The sequence below is a fragment of the Protomyctophum parallelum genome (assembly GCF_964188405.1).
Source record: "Protomyctophum parallelum genome assembly, chromosome: 1".
Lineage (NCBI taxonomy): Eukaryota > Metazoa > Chordata > Actinopteri > Myctophiformes > Myctophidae > Protomyctophum > Protomyctophum parallelum.
In genome coordinates this window covers 25,722,437-25,750,038 of record NC_139697.1, presented here as the reverse complement: position 1 = coordinate 25,750,038, position 27,602 = coordinate 25,722,437, and the positions used below count along the sequence as shown (strand labels likewise).

At 46.9% G+C, this 27,602-nt stretch overlaps 2 protein-coding genes across 2 annotated transcripts in view; one reads left to right on the top strand and one right to left on the bottom strand.

Annotated features, from left to right (window-relative positions):
• The window catches only part of trappc9 (trafficking protein particle complex subunit 9), a 350,071-nt gene that overhangs the window by 316,963 nt on the left and 5,506 nt on the right, over window positions 1-27,602 (top strand). Inside the window, exon 23 of the mRNA XM_083770949.1 lies at window positions 27,118-27,341. Within this exon, the coding sequence (XP_083627075.1) occupies window positions 27,118-27,341 (224 nt within the window). The remainder of the gene's footprint in view (window positions 1-27,117; window positions 27,342-27,602) is intronic.
• On the bottom strand, window positions 11,594-17,065 carry LOC310862808 (focadhesin-like; the record flags this gene model as incomplete). The annotated part of the gene is made up of 1 exon (XM_083770905.1): window positions 11,594-17,065. One exon carries the CDS (start codon window positions 17,063-17,065, stop codon window positions 11,594-11,596), a length of 5,472 nt encoding a protein of 1,823 aa, XP_083627031.1.

Sequence of the window (27,602 nt, the reverse complement as noted above, 5' to 3'; positions counted from 1 at the left end):
GGCTAGTATGGAGTATGGAGAGCCCTTGTCCCCATCAGCGATGGGATTTTTTAATCCAGCTCCGTTGAGCCTCCATTATAATTTTCATAGCGCTGTTTCTCCAAAGGTTCGAGAGCTGACAATGGTGCGCCGCCGCGCATCCGGCGATCGTAAATCATTTGTGAGTTTGTACCGCATCGCTGAGAAAATGTAGCTGGTTGTAACTTGTACTGCTATAGCTAAAGGCTGTGAGCTAATGCGAGGGGTGTTGTTCTCCTCCCGGAGGCCCCCACCTTCCTGTTTAACCCGGAAGGGAAACAAGCTCCGTAGAGTGGGAGCAGACAGGCGGCATATCGGCAGTGTGAGCATGCCACCACTAGATGGCGCTAAATTAGTTAAATATAACAACCATTTGCGGTAAAATATAATCCACGGACACAATCATTTTGCATGGCCGCAATATCCTACATTATAATCAATAAAATCCACTATAGGAATCGTTGTGGAACCACGATAGTAGTTTGATAACAACAACACAACGGGCGCCCACCATCTTGCCGAGCGAGACAGGCAGTGCATAACGCAGACCTCAGACCAGCTCTTTATAGAAAGAGAGTGCAGACAAGAAGTGGCCCATGCGGCTCCATGAATGCTATAATAATAATAATAAAGCTTTATTTATACTAGTCCTTACCCGTTGTGAGATATTTGCCCCCCCTTGTGGCCGTGAAGGGTACTGCGCCCGGGTGCGTTTGTAATTGACTAATAAATAAATTAATAATCATTAATGTGTCAAATCGAAAAAAGGGCTTCGTTACGCCCTCCATATTCATATGGTCAATGCCTGTGGGAGCGATTGGTGCAGGCAGTAAGGAGTTACGGCACTGTTTCTGACAGACAGACACACACGGACACAGACATTCGGTTAATTATAGTATGATACTGTAGCACAAAGTGCTTAACAGAAATAATATATAGAGAAAAATATGGATCAAAAAAGCATAGAATACAATAGAAGAGATTTGTCGATAGAACATAACAGAAGATAACAATACAAAATTAAAAAAAAAAATGCATGAAAAAAGTGAACGGAGTTGTTGCAACTCTCTCGTCTAAACGGCAGAACAGTGGAACTCTGCCGTGACATGAGCAGACCTGGTGGAATGGTACCTCCGCGGGGACATGTGGAAACCCCCACGCCGAAAAGTGTTTTTCCGAGCTTATATATATATCTGCACATTTTGGCTAAAAACAGCACATGCCAAAGAGACTTCATTTGAGCTTTGCATAAAGGAGAGTTTCCGTAGCCATAGTCTAAGTGAAAAGTGAACTAACATATCTCAACATGGCCCATTAGTCCCAGCAGGCTCCAGCCAGGTCCCAATAGTCCAAAAAACTATTGTTGTTATAGTTACTGGTGTGAGGTTAGGGTTAGGCATTGTTTTTTGTGAGTTTAGGGTGAAAGTAAGGGTTAAGGTATAGTTTATTTTGTGAGTTTGTTGTTAGGCATAGTCTTTTGTGAGGTTACAGTTCTATTTTTCTGAGTTTAGCGTTATAGGCTTATATAGTTGTAATGCGCGACCTCAGACCAATCGTGGCCTACAGTACTTGGGAACAATGGACCGTTGGACTAATAGCCTACCGTCTTAACAGGTAGCCTATACAGCAAAGCGCTTTGGATAAATACACCATTTACCATATAGTATAGGTGTACTGTAACTGCAGTGTACAATAATACTGTACAAAAAAAGAGAGGAGAAAAAAAAGATTGAGAAAGGTTGAGAACCACTACTGTCCTCCCTGACACCACGCAGGGTCTATTCCTCCATGTCCTAGTTATATCCTATTCAAATAATTTGACCATACGGATTGATTCAAATCACATTTCATTCATTAAAATAAGTCCAGGATTGTAGCTTAACCCATTTAGGCCTGACGTCAACAGTTTTCTGAAAAACCGTATGTTTCTGTATCAGTGGTGCTCAATATTTCATATCAAGGACCCCGAAAATGTAATAATATGCCTCCGCCCATCATCTGAAAATATGTTGTTCCAAGGACCTCCCCAGAAGCAAATATTTGAGTTAAAATGTTCACTCTGTAACAATATATATTCAAAGATTTGAGGCACATTTTCAATGATTTTTCAAAAATAGCAGACCTACAAGTTCATGAGCTTATAAATCTGCTATTTTTCCATAGCTAAAGTATAACATAATCCTTGAAACACCAAAAGGTGTTCCCATTCAGAATGGGTTAAATTGCTGTGAAACGTGCATCTTCATGCATCCAGTATAAGTTGATAGACGGGGCATGGCACTGATCAGTTGATCCACTTGCCTTTACTGAGTCATAAGCCTCCTCGCACCAGCAATTGATTTTGAGTAAACGCCGGGCTTAGTCTAAGTCCATTTTATGGCAGATCCCTTTCTTGAGAACCAGCCATCCAAATCGGCCACAGCTTTTTAAATCTAATCCCTCTCCTTCTTGATAGCATAGGCATCGATTTGTTTTTATCTCACAGTGGGCTTTGTGGAAGCAGCAGGATAATAAAAGAATTGTGGTTTCCATTGCCTTGCGTCCGCTGGTGGCAAATCATAAAGTGATCTCACTGTTCCACACATTATACCTGACAATCACATAGTTCATTCATTCATTCATAAAGTGATCTCACTGTTCCCCACATTATATCTGACAATCACATAGTTCATTCATTCATTCATAAAGTGATCTCACTGTTCCCCACATTATATCTGACAATCACATAGTTCATTCATTCATTCATAAAGTGATCTCACTGTTCCCCACCCATTATATCTGACAATCACATAGTTCATTCATTCAGGACAGACAGACAGACAGACATCCATGGCGAGGCAAAGATACAAACACTTCAGCCCCCCCCCCCCCCCCCCTCTCCCTTGTAAAGCGAAACACAGTTAGATCCTTAGGGCTGTATTTTGCGTGTCTTAAGTACCAGGTCTTATTCCCTAACTTGAGTAAACTAAAGACCTGGAGGCGTGATCAATGCTCTTTGGCCACTCAGAATAGCCAAATGGCATTGATCACACCTCCAGGTCTTTAGTTTAATCAAGTTAGGGAATAAGACCTGGTACTTAAGACACGCAAAATACAGCCCTTAGTGTTAATGTATCTATTTGTACCTCAGACCGTGTAGACATGTAACCAAATGGACCCGTAGGTCGACATTTGTACACTCTGAGATAATTGTTAGACAGGTGGACGGACAGACGGACGGACGGACGGAGATAGATAGATAGATAGATAGATAGATAGATAGATAGATAGATAGACTTGTATTAAATTTGGCCTGGCCATCTGCACTTGGAATGACTATAGCGTAGCGAATGAACATTTTAATAGATATTGCATATAGTCATAGATTAAATATCAATGTACAATCTATCCACACAGCAATATAGTGGATGCACATGTACAGACTATCATCAGTGAACACGATGGTGAGGCTGACAGATACAGTGTCAGCCAGTGTGGAAAATGCAAAAATTATATTAGGCCAGCTCCTCCAGTTATGTGCTGTATGCTGTTATGTCATTACAGTATGTTCTCTCTCTCTCTCTCTCTCTCTCTCTCTCTCTCTCTCTCTCTCTCTCTCTCTCTCTCTCTCTCTCTCTCTCTTTCTCTCTCTCAATTTCAATTCAATTCAAAGGAGCTTTATTGGCAAGAGAAAGCACACGTTTGCATTGCCAAAGCAAAAGTGGAGCAAAACAATCAAGATAAAAACACTGTATGTACAAATCAATATTGAATACAAATAGGAATACAATGAAGGTGTAAACAGAGCTGTGTTACATTAACATTTGAGGCTGCTATCGAAAGATGTATATTAGCACACCGGAAACCAGCCGCCCTACAAGCTCCACAGTGCCAATCGGATGCAACGCGTTGTTAGTTTGTAGGTAAAGTATGCATCAGGCTTGAGGACGCATCTGTGTTAGCTTTCCACCCTGAGCACACAGGACAGAGTTCTCCGCCCTATCAACGCCCAGCGCTCAAGACGGAGATTGATGAAAAGGACGGAGATTATTGATATAAAAACCGATCGCATCGCTCCACTGGCTGTGAGTGCAACACTCGATGTTATTTTCCGGTGGGACGTCATATTCTTTCAGATGCAGTGAACGTTTTTAACTCATCTTTGCATCTGGGGGTCCCTAGTGGAACAACATATAATTCTGTGGGATCCTTGACATGAAAAAGTTTGAGCACCAGTCATTGTATTTTAACAAAACCATAAACAAACCCCCGGCGATTTTGTCAGCATGTGTGACTCTGTGGTTTCTGACGTTGAGTTACATTGATGTCATCTCTGTTTGGAGCAAATAAAAACACATATTTTCTTATATCTTCTTCGGATACATTTTGTCAGTTGATAGCTTCATATCATGGATATGATTTCTGAATCACAGTTCTTCTATATGACTTTCCCCTGTGAGACTTTCTAGCAGCAGTGATGTCAGACTGCGGTGCTCTGTATATGAATCCTGCTATTATTTATAGCGACAAGCTTGTTAACTTTGTTATTACTTTTCATTTGTTGAATATTTATGAAACTCATAGGCACGTTTTAAAGCTGCTATATCCCTGTTTTGGGCTACGTAAAATAAGATCTTTTAGAAACGGTATAGGGTATTATAGGCTATTTCCAATGTAATATATAAAATACAGCAATGGTTCTTGACCTTTTCTGTATCAGGGCCCACGGGGGAAACCGTGCGCATTTAATTTCAGAGCATGTCCCTTTTCATGATCAATCAACAACATAAAAAGGATATATGAAAAATAAATAATAAATAAACGAAGGAAGATGCAACGTATAAAGGTTTCTGCCTGTCAGCAACGATGTCCCAGACGATCAATCGCTTGGTTTAACCCATTCTGAACGGGCACCCATTTTGGTGTTATAGCATCATGCTATGCTTTATCTATTAAAAAATAGCAGATCTACAAGCTCATAGCGCGCCACCGAGTGGCGCGCTATGAGCTTGTAGGTCTGCTATTTTTGAAAAATCGAAGAACGACTGACATTTTTTTAGAATTTGATCTCAGGTCAGAATGGGTTAATCAGACCAGTGTGTGTCCAGTGGAAACCTCGTATGAATCTGATCTCAGGTCAGAATGGGTTAAATCCCATCAGGAGTCATGGTGAGCATATAATCCTCACATTAATTCACTTCTAACCTTGGGGCCACGGATTGATTTGGTGGAAAAAGTAACTAAGTACATTGACTTAAGTAGGCTACTGTGCTTAAGTAGCCTATACACTTTTGCAGTATTTGTACTTTTCTCGACTAATTCCAATTTCCAATACTTTTTTACCTGTACGACCACTATACATCTCGGATCCAAATATTGTACTTTTACTCCACTACAATTATTTGAAAACATTTATTTACTATTTACTTTGTAGATTTTGATTATTATTATTATTATTACAAAACATGCATTAACCACTTCAGCCCTATATACATTTGGGCCATTTGAAAATAGCACAATGCGTCGCGTTGTGAGCTAAAGTTATGGTGAGTTAACCCATTTAGAGTAGACCTGAGGACAAAATGACGAATCTACAAACTGACATGTTTCTATATGTCAGTGGTTCTCAAACGATTTCATGTCAAGGACCCCCAGAACTATATGTAATTGGCCGCCGACGCCCATCTGAAAATATGTTGTTCCAGGGACTCCCCCAGAAGCAAAGATTTGAGTTTAAAACACTCTGAAAGAATATATAGTCAAAGATTTGCGCCACATGTTTACAGGTTTTGTGATATTATAATATAATATGGCATAATATATGCATGCATAGGCTATATTCTGCATTACTTACCATATATTGGCATAATATGTTAATATATTTCAAATAAAACCATAGCACCACCATTAGACTTTTCATGCCGCGCACCCCCTAGAAGGCGCTCGCGCACCACAAGGGATGCAACGCACCACAAGGGATGCAACGCACCACAAGGGATGCAACGCACCACAAGGGATGCAACACACCACAAGGGATGCAACGCACCACAGTTTGGAACCACTAAAGCCGCTAAAGGTTCTGTTCTCCGTAAAGGAGAACAGAACACGAGGAGTGGCGCTGAGTTAATGCCGTTCTGCTGTAATGGAAGCCTGCTGGGATGCTGCCATCTTGCCTTTGGGACTTCCCGCTATGCACATATTTAATTATCCTCTCTCATCATGTCACGGACTGTCCATCTAAACCTTGTTCATTAATAATACCAGTGGTGGAAAAGTACACCAAGGCACTGCTTCTCAACGGGGGGTAACTTCCAGGGCGTCCCCATGCAGCAAAAGTAGTTGATGTAGCATAGCATCACCCCGCGAGAGAAAGTGTTTGGAATGGTTTGGAAAATGATTTTTCTTTTAACCCATTCTGGACGGGCACCCTTTTGGTGTTTTAAGCATTATGTTATGCTTTAGCTATTGACAAATAGCAGATCTATAAGCTCGTAGTGCGGCACTGAGTGCCGCGCTACGAGCTTGTATAGATCTGCTTTTTTTTTTTTATCGTGAAAATGTGGCGCAAATCTTTGAATATATATTCTTTCAGAGCGAAAGTTTTTACTTTATATCTTTGCATCTGGGGGTGGGTCCCTGGTTCTATTTTCAGATGGGGGGGTCAGCAGCCAATTACTGTACATATAATTTCTGAGGTCCTTTACATGAAATAGTTTGAAAACCACTGACATAATTAGAAACACAGGTTTTTCAGAAAATTGTCAGGATTTATAACACATTTTGTAGAATCTGGTCTCAGTCCTTGGCCAAATACATTTATCAATGTGGGGGTCCTTGGCACGAAAAGGTTTGAGAACAACTGCGTAAGGCACGATTATTATTATTATTATTGGACATCCAAGGTTTCCATCCGACAACTACGGTACCCGGAGTGCTTTGCCTTATCCGTGACCGTCGGCTATATTGTATTTTTCTCCCAAGGATAGTATGGGGAAGAGGAGCACTTGTTTGTGTTAAGTCAAGGTTCAGGATGTGTGCAATGTCTTTACAAGAATTGCACACTTTTTTTGTGCAATTCTTGTGCGCGTCGACCGTGATATCTTGAGGCTTGTGAGGCGCATACGTGCCTGTGCAAGGCGCTCGGCAAGCAAGCACTCGCTAACACCCACAACCAATTAGCCCATGGCCTTGTGCAGTCCAATGCATGCAAACCCCATCATCACCCAATACAAATTGACGGCTATATCCCTAAATAATAAAGAGCACACACAGCAACACCATAATGCTCTGTATTTGCTCTGTGTGCGCGAGTACGTATTCCTTGGGCTTCTATACTGATTTAAAGCCTATATGAGTATTTTTTTCCCTTCCTTACACATTCACAATCTGGCAACCCCCCCCCCTCAAGGGGTCACGACCCATAGGTTGAGAACCCCTGATTTATAGATAGCATTAGCTCTAGACAGACTCTCGGTTCCTTTCTTATACTTCCAGGTATCTTTGGAGGCACAGCGTTTCACTCTCCACAGACCCTACTCTCAGTGTGAGACTATTTACCCTGTTGCATTGTTGACTAGGGTTCATGTTTATTCTGTTTATTCCAATCTTGCACTTGTCACTATGGATAAGAGAGTCCGCTAAATGTCTACATTGCAGAACTGATAAGCAGCGCGGCCGGAGCTGCTGGGATATAATAGGTTATCACGCAACACAAAATGACTGCTCCCTTTTCCCCCGTCTCGGCCAATTTCGGCCTGTCCATCCGCTGAAGTCTTCTCCCAGCCCAGAAAGGCTATAAAACAGTCCTGACACATGTTGTTGTTACAGTACAGTACATAGCTGTGTGTGTGTGTGTGTGTGTGTGTGTGTGTGTGTGTGTGTGTGTGTGTGTGTGTGTGTGTGGGGGGGTTCGTGTTCATAGCGCGGCCGAGTGCCGCACTACGAGCTTGTAGATTTGCTATTTTTGAAAAATCGTGAAAATGTGGCGCAAATCTTTGAATAGATATTCTTTCAGAGTGAACGTTTTTCAACTTGAATCTTTGCTTCTGGGAGGTCGCTGGAACAACATATTTTCAGATGGGGGTCGGCGGCCAAATACATATAATCTTTGGCATGAAATAGTTTGAAAACCACTGATATACTGTAGAAACATGAGTTTTTTCAGAAAACTGTCATGATTTAGAAGACCTTTTTTAGAATGGAGCTCAGGTCTAAATGCATTCAAGAGGATCCAAGGCAGCTCTGTGCAGCTGAGGTAGAAAAATCCTTTATTTCATTAGATTTTAAAAACAAAGAAAACGACCAACACGTTTGGGCCTGCATGGGCCTTCATCAGGGTCAACAGTTGACCCTGATTGATCTTTACTCAAAGGTATAGAACTTTTAAAGAACTTGTGTGCTGGACAAAATCACACTTGTGTGAAGTGAGGGTCGCTCTTATCATCATACATCATCATACGTCACATTCCGTGCTCAGCCAATCAGCTGAGAGCATTCCGTGCTCGTATACACACAGTCACCCCATACCCATGATGGCGCTGCATGTCGGAAATACCAGGCCTATAATACGAACAAGCTCACAATGCGTCGCAGGTGCGAAGCGTCGCAGAACCTCACAAACCAACATCTAAAAATCAGGCTTTTAACCAAAGCTTTCTGATCAACAATCCGCTGGCTTTCCAGAGCCTGCTGTGCTGAGCAAATCTCCAAGTGTAGGTTAAGGTTGCTACACTGCTGACCCTGAACGTTACCCTGGCGACGGTGAGACACCGAGAGTGTGCCGCTGTCACTCCTCTCCTTTTGTTGGGAGAGCAGCACGGAGAGAGAGAGAGGGGGGGGGGAGAAAATGGACAGGGAAAACGGAAAAAATAAATCCATTGTCACTGGCTATTATGTCAAGAAATCCTCCTCCCCAGACTGGTCGGAAAGGCACCTTTTTCCATGGTATTTGGGACGTGTACTATAGGATGCTCTTATGTGCACATCAGCTCGCCTGAAATTGCTTTCAGTTGGTCCAAATGGACGTGTACAGCCAGGTCTGGAAGTCTGAGAGAGTTAGGGGTTTTCATGGTGTAAATTGGGGTCGCAGAGACTTGAGGCCGATTTAAAAAAAAAAAGTCTTCTAAAATCATAGCAGTTTTCTGAAAAAACATTATGTTTCTATATCAGTGGTTCTCAAACTTCTTCATGTCAAGGACCCCCACATTTATATGGCCGCCCATCTCAAAATATTTTGCTTCAGATTTTAGCAAAAAAACAATGTCAAGATTTATCATAAATATCAGATGTATAAGCTAGCTTTCGAGTGACAAGATGTGGCGCGGTATGAGCTTGTATATCCTCTATTCTTGAATAGTGTAAAATAATGGCTGAAGTGGATACATAATTACATATAGAAGTTTCCCGGTTATGCACATCAGCTCGCCTGAAATTGCTTTCAGTTGGTCCAAATGGACGTGTACAGCCAGGTCTGGAAGTCTGAGAGAGTTAGGGGTTTTCATGGTGTAAATTGGGGTCGCAGAGACTTGAGGCCGATTTAAAAAAAAAAGTCTTCTAAAATCATAGCAGTTTTCTGAAAAAACATTATGTTTCTATATCAGTGGTTCTCAAACTTCTTCATGTCAAGGACCCCCACATTTATATGGCCGCCCATCTCAAAATATTTTGCTTCAGATTTTAGCAAAAAAACAATGTCAAGATTTGATAAATATCAGATGTATAAGCTAGCTTTCGAGTGACAAGATGTGGCGCGGTATGAGCTTGTATATCCTCTATTCTTGAATAGTGTAAAATAATGGCTGAAGTGGATACATAATTACATATAGAAGTTTCCCGGTTATAATGGGTTGAAAAACACTAAACAAAGAAAGGGTGTCAAATGGGGGTCCGATGGTCTAATGCACATCAAATTAAGGGAGTCCTTGAAATTCAGGCTGACCCTGTAAAGGTAAATTTGTGCCACGCGGGGAGCTCCTATTAATGATTTGTTATTGAAATTATACGGTACAGCTTTGTAGGCTGGAAAGTCTTAAACATGTCTTATTGAACAGAGGCATAATTTCACCCAGTTGGTGTTGGACTTATTAGAGAGGCACAGATGGACAACCATTACTCACACCATTTATTAAGACACTGCCAAGTTATGCCTCTTTTCTTTCTTTCTTTCTTTTTACTGCCATCAGGATTGATTTTACAATCTATTACACTGCATATGCTGCTACATAACATGCCAAAAGAAATGTAATAAATAAAACAAATAGGCCAATTGGGCTGGAGTGATAAATGTTTGGATTTGTTACACATTGAACCGCGGGGCGAGTCACATGAAGCAAACAATGGAGGGATGGAATCCTCCAGGCATCATGTGTGTCCTTTGTTGGCGAGAGCAGATGGAATCTTTAAAAGCAAAACTGTTCGCGGAAGGGAGAAAAGACAACAGAAAATGGGAGTGAGTGGTTGTTATGGGGATAATTATAAAAGGGGGCAGATGGCTTACAGGGATGTTGGAGGCTGTCAGGTTATTTTTAGTCTCAACCCCAGCACACCGCAACCTTTTAAAAGCACACATCATCCAGCAGCGGCCCAGTGATGCCTCCATCGGAGCATTCACCAATGATGACCCTTCCCCTGGTTAATGTGGTCGCTGTCCGCGCGGCACGAGGTTTCAGACCCCGTGACCCGGTGGTGTCGTCGTCGAGAGGAAAATCTCTTATCTCCATGTTCTAACTTTTAGTTTATTTTATATAAATTAACTTGATCATACTACAGCATAGCATGCAAAAGCATCAAAAGTACTGTAGCACATCTATATGTTCAAAACGGCGTCACTTCATGCCACGTGCTTTTCAACGTGAAGACTTTAAAATGTAACCAGTGTTGGAACAAAACGAGGTTTCCACCCCGACAGAGATGATATGCCTCTCTATGAATGACTGCCTGTAATAATACCTCACAACAACAACGACCTGACCCTGGGCTGCAACGTGGTAAATAAATGCGATGTGAGCAAGGTTATTACACTTTTACCTCTTTTTTTTTTTGCTTTTATTTATTTATTTATATGACTTTTCTTTTAAAATCTTCGATTTGAAAAACGGTGAAGCAGGTTTCACCGTTTTGTTGTTGATGTTGTTTTTAAGTTTTATTTCGTTTTTAGCATTGGTTTTAGTTTTTAGTTTTTTTGTAATCTGGGGTAGTAAAGGTGAGATTCAAAAGTGTGAGCTTGTATTTTTTTAGTATTATGTTGGGCATTTGGGCATTATGGCGCGTGTGTGCGTTCGTGCGTGCATGCAAAGATATTGGAAGATAGACGATGGCATCTCAAAACAGAAAAGAGAGGTTGCAAAGACAATACAAGGACCAGAGTTAGAAAAACATCTATTCTTTTGAATGCTTTTTGTTGACTATGGTAGGTAACAGTGGCTTCTGGGGAGAGCACGTACAGTCTGTAATGGTTATTGAAAAAGACCCAAGATAACAGTGGCTTCTGGGGAGGTCCTTTAACCCATTATTAACCTGATTCTACAAATGCCTTCTAAATCTGCGGTTCACACACTTTGAAGATTTTTCCAACATTGTGGTGCATGGTTTCATCGGGCTACCAGCTATAAGCTCTCGTCCACACCGCTTTCTTCTTGAACTCTGCAGAGGGCTTGAGTGCCAGCAGGGCAGCTCTGATTGAGGTGATGGACGTCGCCGACAAACAGTCCTCCGGGCTTTCTGCCATGCTGAAGAGCCAGTCTATGAACTGAGACTCGCACGCGTGACCGGTTTTGGTGACTTTGTTGGACTGGCTGCTCCAGGGTTCTGTCGAGAGCAGCCGTGGGAGACTGTGAGACAGTCCCAGCAGACAGAGGGACAGGGAGGTGTCGGCGAGGCACAGCGAGGTGTCGGCGAGTGCCTCCTCTCCGTAGGCGAGTTGAGGGAGAGAGGCAGGCTTCGACTCGGGCTTCCAGGAGGACCAGTGGTCTCCCGTGCCCAGGAGGAGAGGCATGTGGTGGTCTCCCCATGCGGCCACCGCTCCGGCAAACACCTGGAGCAGGAAGTCCGTGGCCCGCATGGTGTTGCACGTGACGGCCGTGGCACCATAGACGATGTTTCTGGCGTGGCCCATCAACTCCAGTAACCACTCCATGCGACCGGAGACCCCCGTGTTGGGGCCGGCGGCCAGACGGCATTGGTAGAAGGTGTGGAGGAGGAGCCGGCCCACTCGTCGGCTCGGCCAACCACGGAGCACCGCAGCTATGACATCGTTGAGGCGTCGGAGGGGCACTCTGCCCCGGGAGACGAGGTAGGTCAGAAGGAGGCAGCCCTTCTCCATGGTGGTCTCTGTGAGCTGCGTGATCCGGCCCACGTCCTCGTCTGGCAGCGCGGACAGACATCTGGCGAGCCCTTCGCACAGTTCCACGTGGCTGTCCAGTACGTCGTCGGGCAGCAGGGTGAAGATCTTCTCCGCGGTGGAGCGGAGGATTGCCCGGCAGTGGCCAGGCGGGTCGGGCAGTGCCATGGCGCGCTCAAGGCCCCTGAGTAGCGCCACGCAGAGGGCCCGATGCTGGCCCCCGGCCGCCCGCAGCTCCTCCTGGAAGTGCTGCACGCCCAGGGTCTCCAGGAATACCCGCAGCTTGTCCTCCGCCACGTGGCTCATCCACGTGGCCAGCGTCTCGTACAGGTGTCCCCGTGTCTCGTCGCCGAGGCTGTGAACGAGGGGACGGGAGAGCCACGAGCCCAGGAAGAGAGACGCACTCGGGGACGTCTGAACTTGGCTCGCCGCCAGCACCGCACACTGATACTGTGTGGCCTGTCCGAAGTTGAGCCTCATGAGAGGCGATAGGGTGGCGCTCCAGTTTACCGGCGGGTACTGGAAACTGGCCCCCACTGATGCCAGCGACGCCAGGGCGGTGTTCACCGGCCCTGGAGGGGCACATTCTGGACCTTTCTTTCCAGCCTCTGTGACATAGTCCATTATAGCTCTGATGACGCTCTTCTCTGGAAGATAACCAAAGTCCTGAGGAACTGCCGTGTGGCTACGACCGCAGGTCCTATGGGCCAAATGCAGATGTCCCATCAGACGGGCACTGTTGGACTGCAGCCCAGTGTCTCCTGAAAGCGTTACGATTTGAGTCACGGACCTGATGACCTCGTTGAGCCTGCCTTGCTGCCGGGACGACTGCTCTGCTTCAGTGTTCAGCTGCATGACGTAGCTCTCGGATCCCACCAGAGCGACCAGGCCGTTGACGGCAGCCAGGCGCTGCATGTTGCCACAGCCCTCAGCCAGAAGGATCTGGATCCAAGCGGCCTGCAGACGAGGGTGGAAGTCCTCCGCCTTCCCGTGACCACAGGCAGCCAGGCCGTGGACCACCAAACCCAAAGCCAGGGAATAGCCTACAGTCTGCTGGTTGTCCTCGGTCACGCTATACAGTGTGTTCATCACGTCTTCGGCCTTGTTGGCGTCAACAAGGCCTCCTCTGAAGGCTGACACGGACAAGCATGCCACGGAGTAGGCCAACACCTCCCTGTGCATGACTCCCTGTCCGCTGCTTCCCTGCAGGCTGGCTAGCAGCTTGTCCAGCACGAGGGCCACGCGGCCCCCGTGTTCAGCCTGCCCGTTGTCACACAGGGCCCCCAGTACCAGCCCCAATCCCAGGACGCAGCCTGCATTGTATTCAAGGCTGGCGTTGAAGGAGCAGGACTCCAGGCTATCCAAACAACTCACGAGGATGTCAGCGTCCTTCTGAGCCGAAACCTCGCCGAGGCGTTCCCGATGCAGACTGGACATCACCATGCCCAGGGCCAGACCTGAGTGAAACTGGACAGCCTGGGAGTAGTCAGCGGTGGCTCGGCCCGGCAGGCTGACCAGCAGTGTGGCCAGCGCCTCTGCCACACCGTCCTTGCGCCAGCTGACCAGCGTGGGTACCACCAGGGACAGTGCCAGGGCGGCGCAGGAGCGGGCGATGGGGCTTGCAGTGTTCTCACCCGAGTAGGAGCGATGTTGGAGCCACGGGAAGACTTGCTCTCTGGTTTTGTAGCTGCTGCTGATGAAACTCAGCAGGGTGTCCAACACCTTGGACAACCAGCTGGATGTCTCTGGTCCCACCCCCGGACTGCCGTCTTTTCCCAGCGGGAGGTCCCTCTCGTATTCGGCAACGGCGGCAGCCAGTCCACCCAGGGCCAGGATGGAGTTGCCCTGCACTGCTGGATTGTCCTCTGCGGCGGACTTCATGACGTCAGTCAAGTGGTCTCTGGCCCAAAGCCAGGCACATTGGTGTTTGTATTGCAGTTCCTCAGGGTTCTCCTTGCCGTCTTTCTTCTGCTGTATCTCGAGCTCTCCACGTCGACCTTGTAGAACGGCATGGAAGGCCCTGTCCATGAAGCCCTGCCAGGCCTGGGGCAGCAGGAGAGCACGATGCCACTCTGACGGCTGAATGTTCACCTCATGGACGAGGGCACTCAGCGTCTGCTGATAGCTGCGGCTGCGGCTGAGGAGGAGGCGGGGGATTGGCCTGCCGTCGCGGTCGGTCTGCACGGGCAGCTCGTAGGTGAGAAGGAGTCCGTCTGCGAGTCCAGGCTTGAGCCCGGGTTGTTTGTTCTTCTCGTACGTCTTCAGCAGGAACGACGGGATTCCTGCCACTGTTTTCCCCTGGTCAGAACATAGGTTCGCCCCTCTCAGGGCAGCATGGTACACCCCACGAGGCATCTGTTCCATCTCCTGCCTCACCAGTGATGTTAGGAACACCTCCAAAGCCGGCAGTACAGGGGACGGCGTGATTGTCAGGAGCTTCACGTACGACGAACCGGGGACAGACAGGTCCTCCTCTTTGTCTCTCTCCTTGTCCTCCTCGTCTTCAGGACGCCTTGCCATAGGCCTGGCCGGCTCCGGGAGATGCAACACTGTGTGTGAAACTTCAGGGAACACCGACAGTGCTCTGAAACCACAGCTAGCCACCTCACACTCCTTGCTTAGGGCGTAGCCCCAGAGATGGCTGGCCGCCTCTTCTCTCAGTTTCTCGTACTCCTCGCTCTTAGAGGTTAGCTGGGGAACCAGGGCCAGGAGCTCGGCTACAGCCTTAACAACCAGGGGCCTTGAATCGCAGCTCAGCCTGGGCCCCAGGGCCCTCCATGAGGAAACGATGTCCACTACCTCGGCCCGGCAGAGCTGCTGCAGTCCTCGTAGGGCCAGGGCAGCGGGGCTGGCCAGGCCAGGATTGCTGCACTGATTCAGAGTGTGCGTTATGGCAGCCAGCATGTCCGCTCCATGCTGGTATGGCCTTTCGGTGCAGATATCCCTGATACAGGCAGCCCTGGCCAGGATGTGTTCCCACTGCATGTCCTTCCCCACCGCCACGCTCCACTTCTCCTGCTGGCCCAGCAGCACACGCTGGAGCGCCGGGTACACGCGGTCATATTTGACCCACAATGCGGTCATGAGGCGCATCGTCATGGCCCTCAGCTTGGGAGCATTAGCCAGGGTCTGGAGAACGTGCAGCACCTGGGGGACACACAGCTTGTGGGTGCAGAGGTTTGGCAGGGAGGAGAGCACGGCGTGGGACACAGCCGGGTCGCTTTCCTTCCCCAGTCTGAACAACAGGACGGGCAGGAGAGACGGTGCCTGGGAGGGGTCAGCCAGCGCTATGGCCTGGGCTGTGTCGAGGGCCAGCTTACAGACACCTGCCGGGCCGCGGATGATGAGATGGGCCACAATGAGGCTGAGGGCCTTCGGAAGCCGCTGGCTGGAGAGCAGGGCCGAGGGGATCGACAGGAGCCACTCGCTGGCTGCGGATGCATCATCCACCACCCTCCGCAGCACATGTACGGCCACCTGTACCTGGCTGTACCATGGACTGAGAGGGGAGGGGAGCCCCACACCGGCCTGACTGTTCTGGTGTGTGGGCTTCTGGGCACTGCGGAGCAGGCTGTGGGCCAGGGTGTGGTTGCGGCTGTGAGTCCGGGCGTCCGCCAGGGGCTCCATGAGGGCAGAGCAGGCCTGCAGCTGCAGGAGGGGGAGCACCAGGACAGGGGTGGCCCAGGGACACCGCTCCGCCTCCTCGGGGACCAGACTTAGTGCCAGTGTGAGCAGGCCGGTCTGCTGAGGGGCCGACGCCTCCAGTAAGAGAAGAGACAGTCCCGTCAGCAGCTCACCCACCGGCAGGTCCTCTTTGCAGCTCGGTAGGAGTTGCTGCAGCAGGCCGACTGGGGCGCTGCAGCTGCCGCTCAACCTGAGGCCGACGTGACACGCGCACAGCAGCTGCAGGGCCAGGCGGGCTCGTTCTCCCCGCCAGCTCTCGCTGCGCGCCCTCGCCACGAAGGGCAGCAGCGTCCGCAGGTATCCGTGAAGCTCCAGCACGGCCTCCACACTGTCCACCCGCATGTAGGGAACCATCTGGCAGAGGCAGCGCAGCAGGCTCTCCGACACCCGCGAGGAGGGGCTCTTTTCATCCGCGCATCCCCAGCAGCCGCCCTGCGGTGGCAGCAGCACGCCGAGCAGGCCGTGGCGGAGAGGCGCGTGCTGGGCCTGCTGCCCCCCGGGCTGGCAGTACACGTAGCGCAGGAAGGGCGCCAGCATGTCCACGTATGCTGGCTCGTCCCTCTCCGCGGCTCGCCGGACGTAGTCGTCGATCTCCGGCAGCAGGCCGGGCCAGCAGTCCGGACGGTTCTCCAGCGCCGTGACGTACGGATGGGGGTTGTTGCGTCCGATAGAGTACGGGCAGGCGCGGCGGGGGTCCCTCTCGTCCACCTGCATCTGCAGCAGCCTGCCCACGACCCTCATCAGCCCCTGGACGTTCCCGGCCGACGGCAGACGGTTGAGGGCGCCGTCGAGGACGTGCTGGAGGTCGGCGTGGCCCTGCTCCACCAGCAGGACCAGCGCGTCGCAGCAGCCGGAGCGCACCGGAGCGCACTCGCTGCAGCACTGTTCCCACAGCGCCTCCCACGTCGCCCCACCGCCCCCCCGAGAGGAGGAGATCCTTTCATCCGGACCCTTTTCTTTTAGCACGGCGGCCACGAGGCTCCTCACGGCCTGGGATTGTATGATGACGTTGGGGAAGTCGAGGCGTGCCTTCAGACCCTCGTTCATCCTCTCTTGTGTCTTTTCGGACTCAAAACCCCATGAAGACAAATCGCCCGCGGAGAGTTGAGACCCTATTGACAGACGTTTGGATTGTGTGGTACTTCAATGATTCAAAAATCTTCCTAGAATTTACTCCTTGAATTCATGGAGATTGTTTTTTCTCGCATTCCTGACCGCACTGACCACAATTGCAGCTGGGCACAAAAATCCCTTGCAAATCGGATTACTCCAAGAATATTGGAGGATATATTATATCCTATATAAGGACGTGGTCTATGACCACGTTCATCCATCACATATACCTGTGACGGATGCACTCCATATTTGGGCAATGTTCATGTACTATGATGTCAGTAACCGTTGACGTAAATGGTGCCGATTCTTTGTCTTTACCGAGGACGAGTGATGGATAGCATTCCAGATGACCAATGGTTTTTGAATGGCTGTCGATGCTTCTGTCGATTGCGCTAAATCGTGCTGAAAGTGATCGATATCATCCATGACTATACATGTGGCTGTTGTTATAGTTGTGGGGTGGACTCTGCCATCCATTTGAGTTGGAATGATTTTCAAAACGACATATTTAAAGTTATCCTCTGGCGTTAACGTACTTAGTGTGGGTGGCTCTTAAGGACATCTGATCTTTGTCAATAGATAATGGTGTTCCTTTGTATCAATGTTGTTTAATCGCCGGGCAATACGGCTATTTTTGAAAAATCGTGAAAATGCGGCACAAATCTTTGAATATATATTCTTTCAGAGCGAACGTTTTCAACTCAAATCTTTGCTTCTGGGGAGTCCCTGGAACAACATATTTTCAGATGGTGGTCGGCGACCAAATACATATAATGAACCACTGAAATAGAATACTAGCGACCCCCTGCGACATACTAGCGTCATGTCCAGGGGGTGTACTTGTACATCAAGCTGCCTCACGCTACAGAAACAGGAGATAGGCTCCTGCCTCCTATGGGCCTCATGGCTCGGCAAGGCTACTTACTTACTGACATTTTTAAACGGTTGTCCTCGGGTCTAAATGGTGCATAATACACATTTAATGCTCACACGCTACAGAGATGTTTTGCGGTGGAAGCACAGAGCGTGGTATAGTGTCACGTGTATGCCGAAGGTGCGATTAGTGTTTAACGGATGATGGAGGATTGTGTTCACTCCCACCAATACGCCATATTTATGTATGTGTGAATGTTAATGAACCCTATTGACAGCCGTTGGGATTTGGAGTACTTCAATGATATTTTTTTTCCCTAGAATTTACTCCTTGAATTCATGGAGATTGTTTTTTTCTAGCATTCCTCATGTGCCAACATTTATTTGGAGGCCAAGCGAAGTGAAAAACTGTATTTAAAATATTTGCTTATAACTTTCACAACGTATAGTCCTCCTTTGATAGTATACATTACTGTATTGAGGGGCGCTAGCCCCTCCTATGCACAGCTTTCTGTGTTTGTGTGAACACAAACTTTGGCTTGTGTCTGGCTGATCACCCCATAGCGATGATTTGATTGGCTGAGCAAAGTACATATTGAGGATAAAAGTGAGGGCAGAAAAGTGAAGACACCAACAGTGATTTGTGGTGATTTGATTGGCTGACACGGAATGTGATGTATGATGATAAGCCAGCTCACTTCACTTAGATTTTTAGCGCCCCTCTTATATCCAGCTTTTGGTGTGTGTGTGTGTGTGTGTGTGTGTGTGTGTGTGTGTGTGTGTGTGTGTGTGTGTGTGTGTGTGTGTGTGTGTGTGTGTGTGTGTGTGTGTGTGTGTGTGTGTGTGTGTGTGTGTGGTGTGTGCGTGCGTGCAAGTGCAAAGTTTGTCCTACACAAACATTAAATTCCCATTGACAATGAATGGACAATTGTATGTCATAGTGTCGTAGCAAATAGGCATAGTGTCTATTTTAGGATAATAAGAGCGCCCCTTACTTCGTGAACTGGTTGGAATAACGTGTTCCTTCCACACTCTTCATCCTCTACCGGGCAAACTACCAGCTGTCAGGCGATAAGAAGTGAGTGAGTGGCCTGCTCACTCTCCTCATGCACTGAAGGAAGCATGAGCTCAGTTCGGGGCTCTCCCCAGCTTGGCAGAGGAAGAGTAGCACTGAGAAAACTGTTGCGCCTTTCTTTGTCCTTTTTTTCAAACTTGACAACAGGAGCGGTGGTCTCAAAAACATAGAGGAAAACTTGACAGAACACGACTCGCTCACTGTATACAAAAACTAGATAAAGTGCCAATCGGCACAGGTCTCCACCAGGATTCTTCCTCAGCCTAGTGGGAATATGCGTGCACAGTTTGATCGCAATGGGACGCTGCGTTGAGGAGTTGTGGCCATTTGCTACTCCTGAAAACTGTAGGAGCCAATCGTGGCCAATCAGGATGGAATATGAGAAATCAAACAAACCTGTCTTGATCACATGACTATGGAGATCTTGTGTACCGATTTGCGTGAAATTTGGATAAAATCTGAAGGAGTAATAATAGAAAATGTGTTTTACATATGTCGGCCTCCTGGTGGCGCTATAAAGAGCAGATGTGAAAAATTCCAGGCAAAGGTTTTTCCTTGGCCTCTAGGGAGTTGGCATACAAAGTTATCCACAGATCCGTGCAGTTAGAGGTGAAAACACTTTTGGGCCAGTTATAGCGCCACCTTGAGGCTGAGTTGAAATTGTTCATGTGGCATTTCGTCCTCGGCCTAGTGGGAATGTGGGTGCACAATTTTACGGAAATCACGCGATGTGTTCATGATTTGCAGCATTTTGTTTGAAACTGAGCACTCCTGTGAATTTTGGAAGCCAATCTTAACCAATCAGGATGGAGTCTGAGAAATCTGAAAGACCGGTTTGGTTGAATGGCTGTAGAGACACTGTGTACCAATTTGCGTGATGTTTGGACACAATCTGTAGGTGTACTGTGCAAAAACTTGTTTTGCACAAAGCGGCCTCCTGGTGGCGCTATAACAGGCCGTTCTGGAAAGTTTGGGGCAGAGGTTCATGGTTGGCATCCAGGGAGCGTGTGTGCAAAATTTGGCATCGACCGGGTTAACGGTGGCCGAGATTAGCTGCTCACGGACGGACACACGGACGGACGGACACACGGACACACGGACGGACGGACACGCGGACGGACGGAGTGCAAAACATACTCTCCCCCATGCCTTCGGCTGGTGGAGACAATGAAGGGAAACTCCTATAGACTGAGACTTAAGAAAAAAAAATCCTTTTATTTTATGATGCTCAAAAAGTGCTCTGTGCTCAAAGTGCAATTAAAAAGCAAACGTTTGGGTCCTAAGACCTTCGTCAGTGCTATATGATTTTCACAGACAAAGAACTTGCTCTTAAAGAGCTCCAAGACAATACAGCTCAGGTGCTGAGAATTACTAATAGGTGACATCACTTGATGGAGGAAGAGTATCATCCAGGATTACAGTTTATATAGGCCGGGTGAAAGAAATATAGGTTACAAAATTGAGCGATAAAAATGTAGGAATGTGACAAAAACTAAAAAGAATCTATCATTCATGTAGTCAAAGTAATTGGCATACAAATGATTGTGATAACAAGTGAATTGTGTTGCTGTGGTGATGGCTGCCTGCCTCTCAGAGTCAGACTTCACCATGACTCTGTGTGTGTGTGTGTGTGTGTGTGTGTGTGTGTGTGTGTGTGTGTGTGTGTGTGTGTGTGTGTGTGTGTGTGTGTGTGTGTGTGTGTGTGTGTGTGTGTGTGTGTGTGTGTGTGTGTGTGTGTGCATGTGCACGTGTATGTGTGTGCCATGTGTGTTTTCGCCCCCACAAAATTACGTTTTTGACTGCTAGCACCGCCAATGCATGGCTCTTGAAGATTATGGTCATCTGATGTATCAGATGATGGTCCTTGGACCTATAATGCATGTCGACCTGACGCTACATTTTTTACAGCGGCGACTCTGAGAGCGTTCCGGCTGTCAGGAACTTGCTGGGTTCATTTGGTGGTATGGTCCTCGCGTGCAGCAGCTTCCAGTGGTATGATTCCGTGCGGCCAGCAGTTGCCGGGTCCCATAATAGACAAAATAGCGCACTTCCGGAAAATATGGGCTGTAGCCTGTCGCTCACTGTTACAATAACGCACCGTCAGGGTTCTTGAAATGAAAACAGCTGAGAATCATCACTCTTGTACCTGTTGATGCGGACGGGCGGGCGGGCAGGCAGGGCAGCAACAGGACATGTGTTGCAGGCAGTATAGAGGGAACAGCTGTTGCAGCCGCTTGTTGCCGTGATTTTATATGTATTTATCCTCTCACTTAGTTACACACTCTTACCACTCTTGTGGGCCTGTTTTATTAGTGGCGTACAATTCCGCTTAACGAGCTGCCCGTGCTCCTCTGCTGCTGCTAGCCAACCGTACTGTACTGTACTGTACTGTACTGTACTGTACTGTACTGTACTGTACTGTACTGTACTGTACTGTACTGTACTGTACTGTACTGTACTGTACTGTACTGTACTGTACTGTACTGTACTGTACTGTACTGCTCTCTCTCTCTCTCTCGTCTTATCAGTATGAGTGAAATGTGTGCACGCGTGTGGACGCTATACTTGTCAGGTCAAATGTCGTCCCATGCACAAGTATATAAGAACATTTCAGAACAGAATTTGCCTCACCTATTCACAGTTCTTCAGGGGCTAGCCCCTCCTATGCATATCCTTGTGTGTTTGTAGCACGGAATGTGATTTGATTGGCTGATGTGCGATTATGTATGATGACAATAGCGCTCCTCACTTCACAGTTCACACTCACTTCACACTTCAGAAGTGTTATTTTTTTCTTACAGTCACAAGATTTTTCGTCATTTTTGTAAAAGCTCTATTTTACAGATAGGTCTGGTAGCATTTGAAAACTTTTTTGTAGATTTCATATAGCTTCATAGACTTGTTTGACAGTACTATATCATCAGTGGTTAAGGTACATTCTCAGACGTTTAACCACATAAACCTTCAATGCGTAACGAACTTGAACTTCCACCATGTACTTGGGTCTCCTCTTTTTTCCCCTCTCTTTGCTGAACATAGCTGATCTACAAGTAGACTCGGGCTATATCTTGTGCCACCCCTTAACCCTTATCCCTAAACTTATTTGCTATTTTTTTTAACTATTTTTAAATAACCTTTTACAATAGTTCAAATAGCTGATAGCTAGTTGAACTATTTTAAAATGATTTTCAAAATAGTACAAAATGGCAAATAAGTTTAGGGATCAGGGATAAGGGTGGCGCAAGATGTAGCCCCTCATATTTTTGGCTAAAGTTCTCCTCAGAATAAGGATGCTATAGGGTTCAAGTGGTCCATGTAAAAGAATTATCCTATGAAGAAAAGCAAAGGCCTGCAACTCACTTTTGTAATGCTCTGAGTATTTATTCACAATCACAGCAGGCAAAAGAAATCACAAAATTAAGCAACATGTTTTGTGATTTGTGGGTTATTTGCAATTCAAATAAACTATATATAGCTAACAGGATGTTATCGTGTGTAACACCTTGTTGTGACTGATGGACTGTGTCTGCACGCAACGGCAGGCTTGTCTGAAATGAATTATGTTGCCATTAACAATTTTGTATCCCACTCATCCTAATGACAAAAAACTAACAAAAAAAACCCACATGACATCCATCTTTTCCGCATGCTCATAACAATTGAGATAACATGCACATAGCATGGCTAATTTCATGCAGTCTGTTTTGCATTAATTAAAAAGTGGTTGTGTTTTCAACACAATTGCCAGGTTGCTTTTTCTGTTTTGCATGTGTCTATGGAGTTAACATTACTCTAATAGACCCCCATGCAGGTGTGGTTATAATATTCAAATTTGTCTTCCTTGTGTATTTTGGGTTTCTTCCTGAAAACTGAAAGCCTTTGAGTCAAAATGCCCAATCGAAATAACACCATTTTAGTGACATCATAACCCTAACCCCTCCCCTATTATCATACAACAACAGCTGTGGGCGAGGCTTATGTTCAGGTGGGTGGTGCTAAGGTGAAAACCAGGTATAATGAACTGGTGGGTGTGGCCACACAAAAACATAATTTGAACACTTTCTGTACACTTTTTTGAAAGAAATCTTCCTCCTAGTATAATCATAATTCCTGATGACCATGTTTTAGGGTGGGGAAAAATATCACGGCACTACATCTTTAAATGATTAACAGAGGGCTTCTCTGCGGCTGCCCTACAATGCCAAAGTGCAGTAACTCAAAGTCTGTATGGGGGTCTGTGGCCTAATGCTTGGGGAACTGGGGTCCTTTAAATTAACAAGTTTTTTTAGAATGACTTGTTAGGTTAGTTGCTTTATTATTACGGTTTGTTTGTTTGGTGATTCACTGTCCTGATTTATGGAAGATGTTTACGCCATGGGTGGTGATGACTGAGACGTGTGGCTCTGCTTGCGTGCTGTCGTGCGTGCGATGCGGTCTTGAATCCTTCGTGTCACTTTGGACGAGAAAAGGAATTAATCCTCCCCTTTTTTACAGCCAGTAAACGTAGTCAAACTATAATTTGCACATCTCCTAGCAACAAGACTTTGAAGAAACTAAATATAACTACAGTACATGCATAACGTGTCACATTAGGCTCAGGCTGTGTGTGTGTGTGTGTGTGTGTGTGTGTGTGTGTGTGTGTGTGTGTGTGTGTGTGTGTGTGTGTGTGTGTGTGTGTGTGTGTGTGTGTGTGTGTGTGTGTGTGTGTGTGTGTGTGTGTGTGTGTGTGTGTGTGTGTGTGTGTGTGTGTGTGTGTGTGTGTGTGTGTGTGTGGGCACGTAACTACCGTGATGCAGACACATGCGTGCTTGTATTACATTTGTATTAAATAAAATAAATGCAATGCAATACACCTGTCAGGAATGTTTATAAATTGAGTTCTCTGATAGGAGTTTTCTGTTTAGTGCTGAAAGTAGTTTTTTGTCATTCAGTAGTCGTTCCCACATAACTTCCGTGTATGGTGATGTCACGTGCATATCCTCTATTGCGTAGTCTCGCGTTGCCAGACTGTTAACCTCTTGCAATTTCCAAATGCTCCCATCATACAGTCTGTAGTCTGTAGTCCCATCATACAGTCTGTAGTCTGTAGTCCCATCATACAGTCTGTAGTCTGTAGACCCATCATACAGTCTGTAGCAACGGACTCCCATCATACAGTCTGTAGCAACGGACTCCCATCATACAGTCTGTAGCAACGGACTCCCATCATACAGTCTGTAGCAACGGACTCCCATCATACAGTCTGTAGCAACGGACTCCCATCATACAGTCTGTAGTCTGTAGTCCCATCATACAGTCTGTAGCAACGGACTCCCATCATACAGTATGTAGCAACGGACTCCCATCATACAGTCTGTAGCAACGGACTCCCATCATACAGTATGTAGCAACGGACTCCCATCATACAGTCTGTAGCAACGGACTCCCATCATACAGTCTGTAGCAACGGACTCCCATCATACAGTCTGTAGCAACGGAAGCTCTATCATGAGTACAATATAAATCGGAAGTGGAGCCTCCTCCCCACTTCCGTTTTGTCTTTACAGTCGCGCACAAAACATCTAAGTATAGCTTGTTGCTTAGCAGAACAGAAAATAGCTAAATAAGCTCCAAAGATAGTTTTAAATATATTTCCGTGAACGGAAATGGCAGCTTCCTTACTCGGGGGATTTCGGGACGTGTAGTTCCAGACTCGGGACAGTGCAGGTTTTTGATCTATGTTTTGACCTCCCTTTCCCACCCTCACGTAGTTAAAACACTGCCCACTCCTGCAAGGTCTGCGTCGGTTCCTGTGGTGTGAACCATGGCATCAGACTCCAGATGCAGGGCTCTTAGCCTCCTTTTAAATGTGAACATTCTTAAACCTTAAAAATTGCCTATATCCTAATAGAAAAGGATCATGCTGTTCTCTCATGCTGTTCTCTCAAGAATGACTTGGGCCTTTTTCTTTTTGCATTGTCTTGTGATAACATAACATTTCTGTTTGCCGTGTTCTGTGTAAAGCACATTGAATTGCCTTGTTGTTGAAATGTGCTCTACAAATAAAATGTGCCTTGCCTATAGCCTAGTGTTGAAGTGTTCTTCAGCCCACACACAGACACCTCGAGCCCTGATAACTGCTACTGATGAGCAGTTAGGCTGCTCGTCTTGGACGGTTGCCTCTCCGCTCTCTGTGTTTGAATGTGTTGTGTGTGAATGCAGGGTGACTGTGAGATACGTTGTAAAGCGCCGCGGAGAAAGGGCGGCCATATAAATGCAGTCCATTTATCAGTCCATTTATCTCCCCCCCGGGGACTAGGCTAGGGGGGAGACAGGGAGAGAGAGAGAGAGAGAGATGGGGAGCGGTTACATTGCCGGTCGATCCCCTCTGAGACCCCCGGGTCTCCCTTTGATGGTTTTTAGGGGGGGGGGGGGGGGGGGGGCGTTGGGGGAGGGGGGGGGGGGGGTTGTCATCCAACGGGAGAAAAAGACAATGCAGCTGACCTATTTGTTACAAAACAATATGGTTTGTGATCCGATGCCGCACAATTTCTGTATTAGCCGATACCAATACCGATACAAGGACTGTTGAAAACTGGTTAAATGTTGATTGCTTTATTTTTACTCTACTTTTTCTATTTTGTCTTACTTTATTAGTGATTTAGTTCTTACCTTGTTTTATTGACTATTGACTTGTTTTTGTGACTGTAATTGTCTGTGAAAGGTGCTCTATAAATAAACTTTACTTACTTTACTTACTTACCGATACCGATACCAGTGTTGTGATCTCGTGTTGTGTTTATATCTTGTGTTGTACAGTGTTTATAGCAGACTCCTCACTCAAATGTGCACTTTGCAGTTTGGGCAACTCCAAAGCAAACTCCCAACTATTTATTTACCTGCCATAGTGTCAACCCCTTACCCCATGTGTCGGATCGGTGGTTAGACTGGCATATTCACCCGATATGACAAATAAGGGCCGATCCGATACTTTTCCCGATACCGATACAGTATACGGGACATCTCTAGTTGTGTCGCACTCCTCCGTAGACCAGTGGTTCGCAAAGTCTTTTGTATCAAAGGCCCCCCAAAACGTGTCGGCTAGCACGCAGACGTACTTCATTTAGATTTTTATCACCAGTGAAAGAGATTGTGGTCCTTTTACATGTACTGTACGTACATGTACGTAGTGTGAGTTACGTAATGAGGAGTGAGTGAATGAGTGAGTGTGTTAGTATGAATGTTCGAGCCTCTGTGGGGAATCTGTGGGTGTGCCGTCCGTGTGCGGGGGCGAGGTGAGATACGTATAGGGAATAATTAACGGCAATACAAAATCCCAAACCCGTGAAACACATCTCTGTAACGAGGAAGAAACTAAAACAGTAATCACGTCTTAACTTCTATTCGGCCGGCTCTTAAAGGGGAATACCACTCATTTTCAACATTTTACTATGTCATTGATATCCCTTAGAGCTGTTGTGTGGAAATAATAAATAAAAAAGTCCCCCCATTCTGTGTTTTCTAGAACTGGAGGAATGGAAAAAAAACATTAACATTGTGAATCAAAGTTTAGGACACAAGAAACACTTTCCTGAGGTTTTTCTGTGTTTTTCTTCCAGCGGTGAAATGTCCCTTTAAAAGACCACACAATTTTCAACCTATCCTTCTACCCTAATGGACAGTACAGAAGCACATGGCTGTTTATCCGTTCTCCTTCAACTACCAAACCACTCTGTTAGCACACATCAGCACGAAAAAAATCTGCATGCCACCCGAATCCAGTTGCACTACTTTGCATCCACGCAACTGTCATATTTACTGTACAAATATTGTTTATGATCAAAACACGATCCAACTGCCCAGCTTGCTGTAACGTCAAAATCGTCACAACTTTCAACATCACCTTCCAGCAGGCCGGCCGAGTTCTAGTCTTAATAGTTATTGGTGCTCGGCTCTCTAATGGTCATTTATTTTTATAGGATGACACCATTTATCAATTAATCTCTCTCTCTCTCTCTCTCTCTCTCTCTCTCTTTGTCTCTCTCTCTCTCTCCAGATGTGCAGGTGAACGGGAAGCCGTGTGACTGTGACGTCGTGGCCGACTGTGCGGTGGGCGAGCCGGTGACCCTGGAGGTGAGGCTGACCAACCGCAGCGGGAGCGCGGTGGGCCCCTTCGCCCTGACCGTGGTGCCCTACCAGGACTATCAGAACGGTGTGCACAACTACGAGCTCCAGGACGCCGTCACCTTCATCGGTTCCAACACCTTCTATATCGACACGGTCAGTGTGTTGGGGGGACACGGTCAGTGTGTTGGGGGGACACGGTCAGTGTGTTGGGGGTGCCACGGTCAGTGTGTTGGGGGGGACACGGTCAGTGTGTTGGGGGGGACACGGTCAGTGTGTTGGGGGGACACGGTCAGCGTGTTGGGGGGACATGGTCAGTGTGGTGGGGGTGCCACGGTCAGCGTGTTGGGGAGACACGGTCAGTGTGTTGGGGGGACACGGTCAGTGTGTTGGGGGGACACGGTCAGTGTGTTGGGG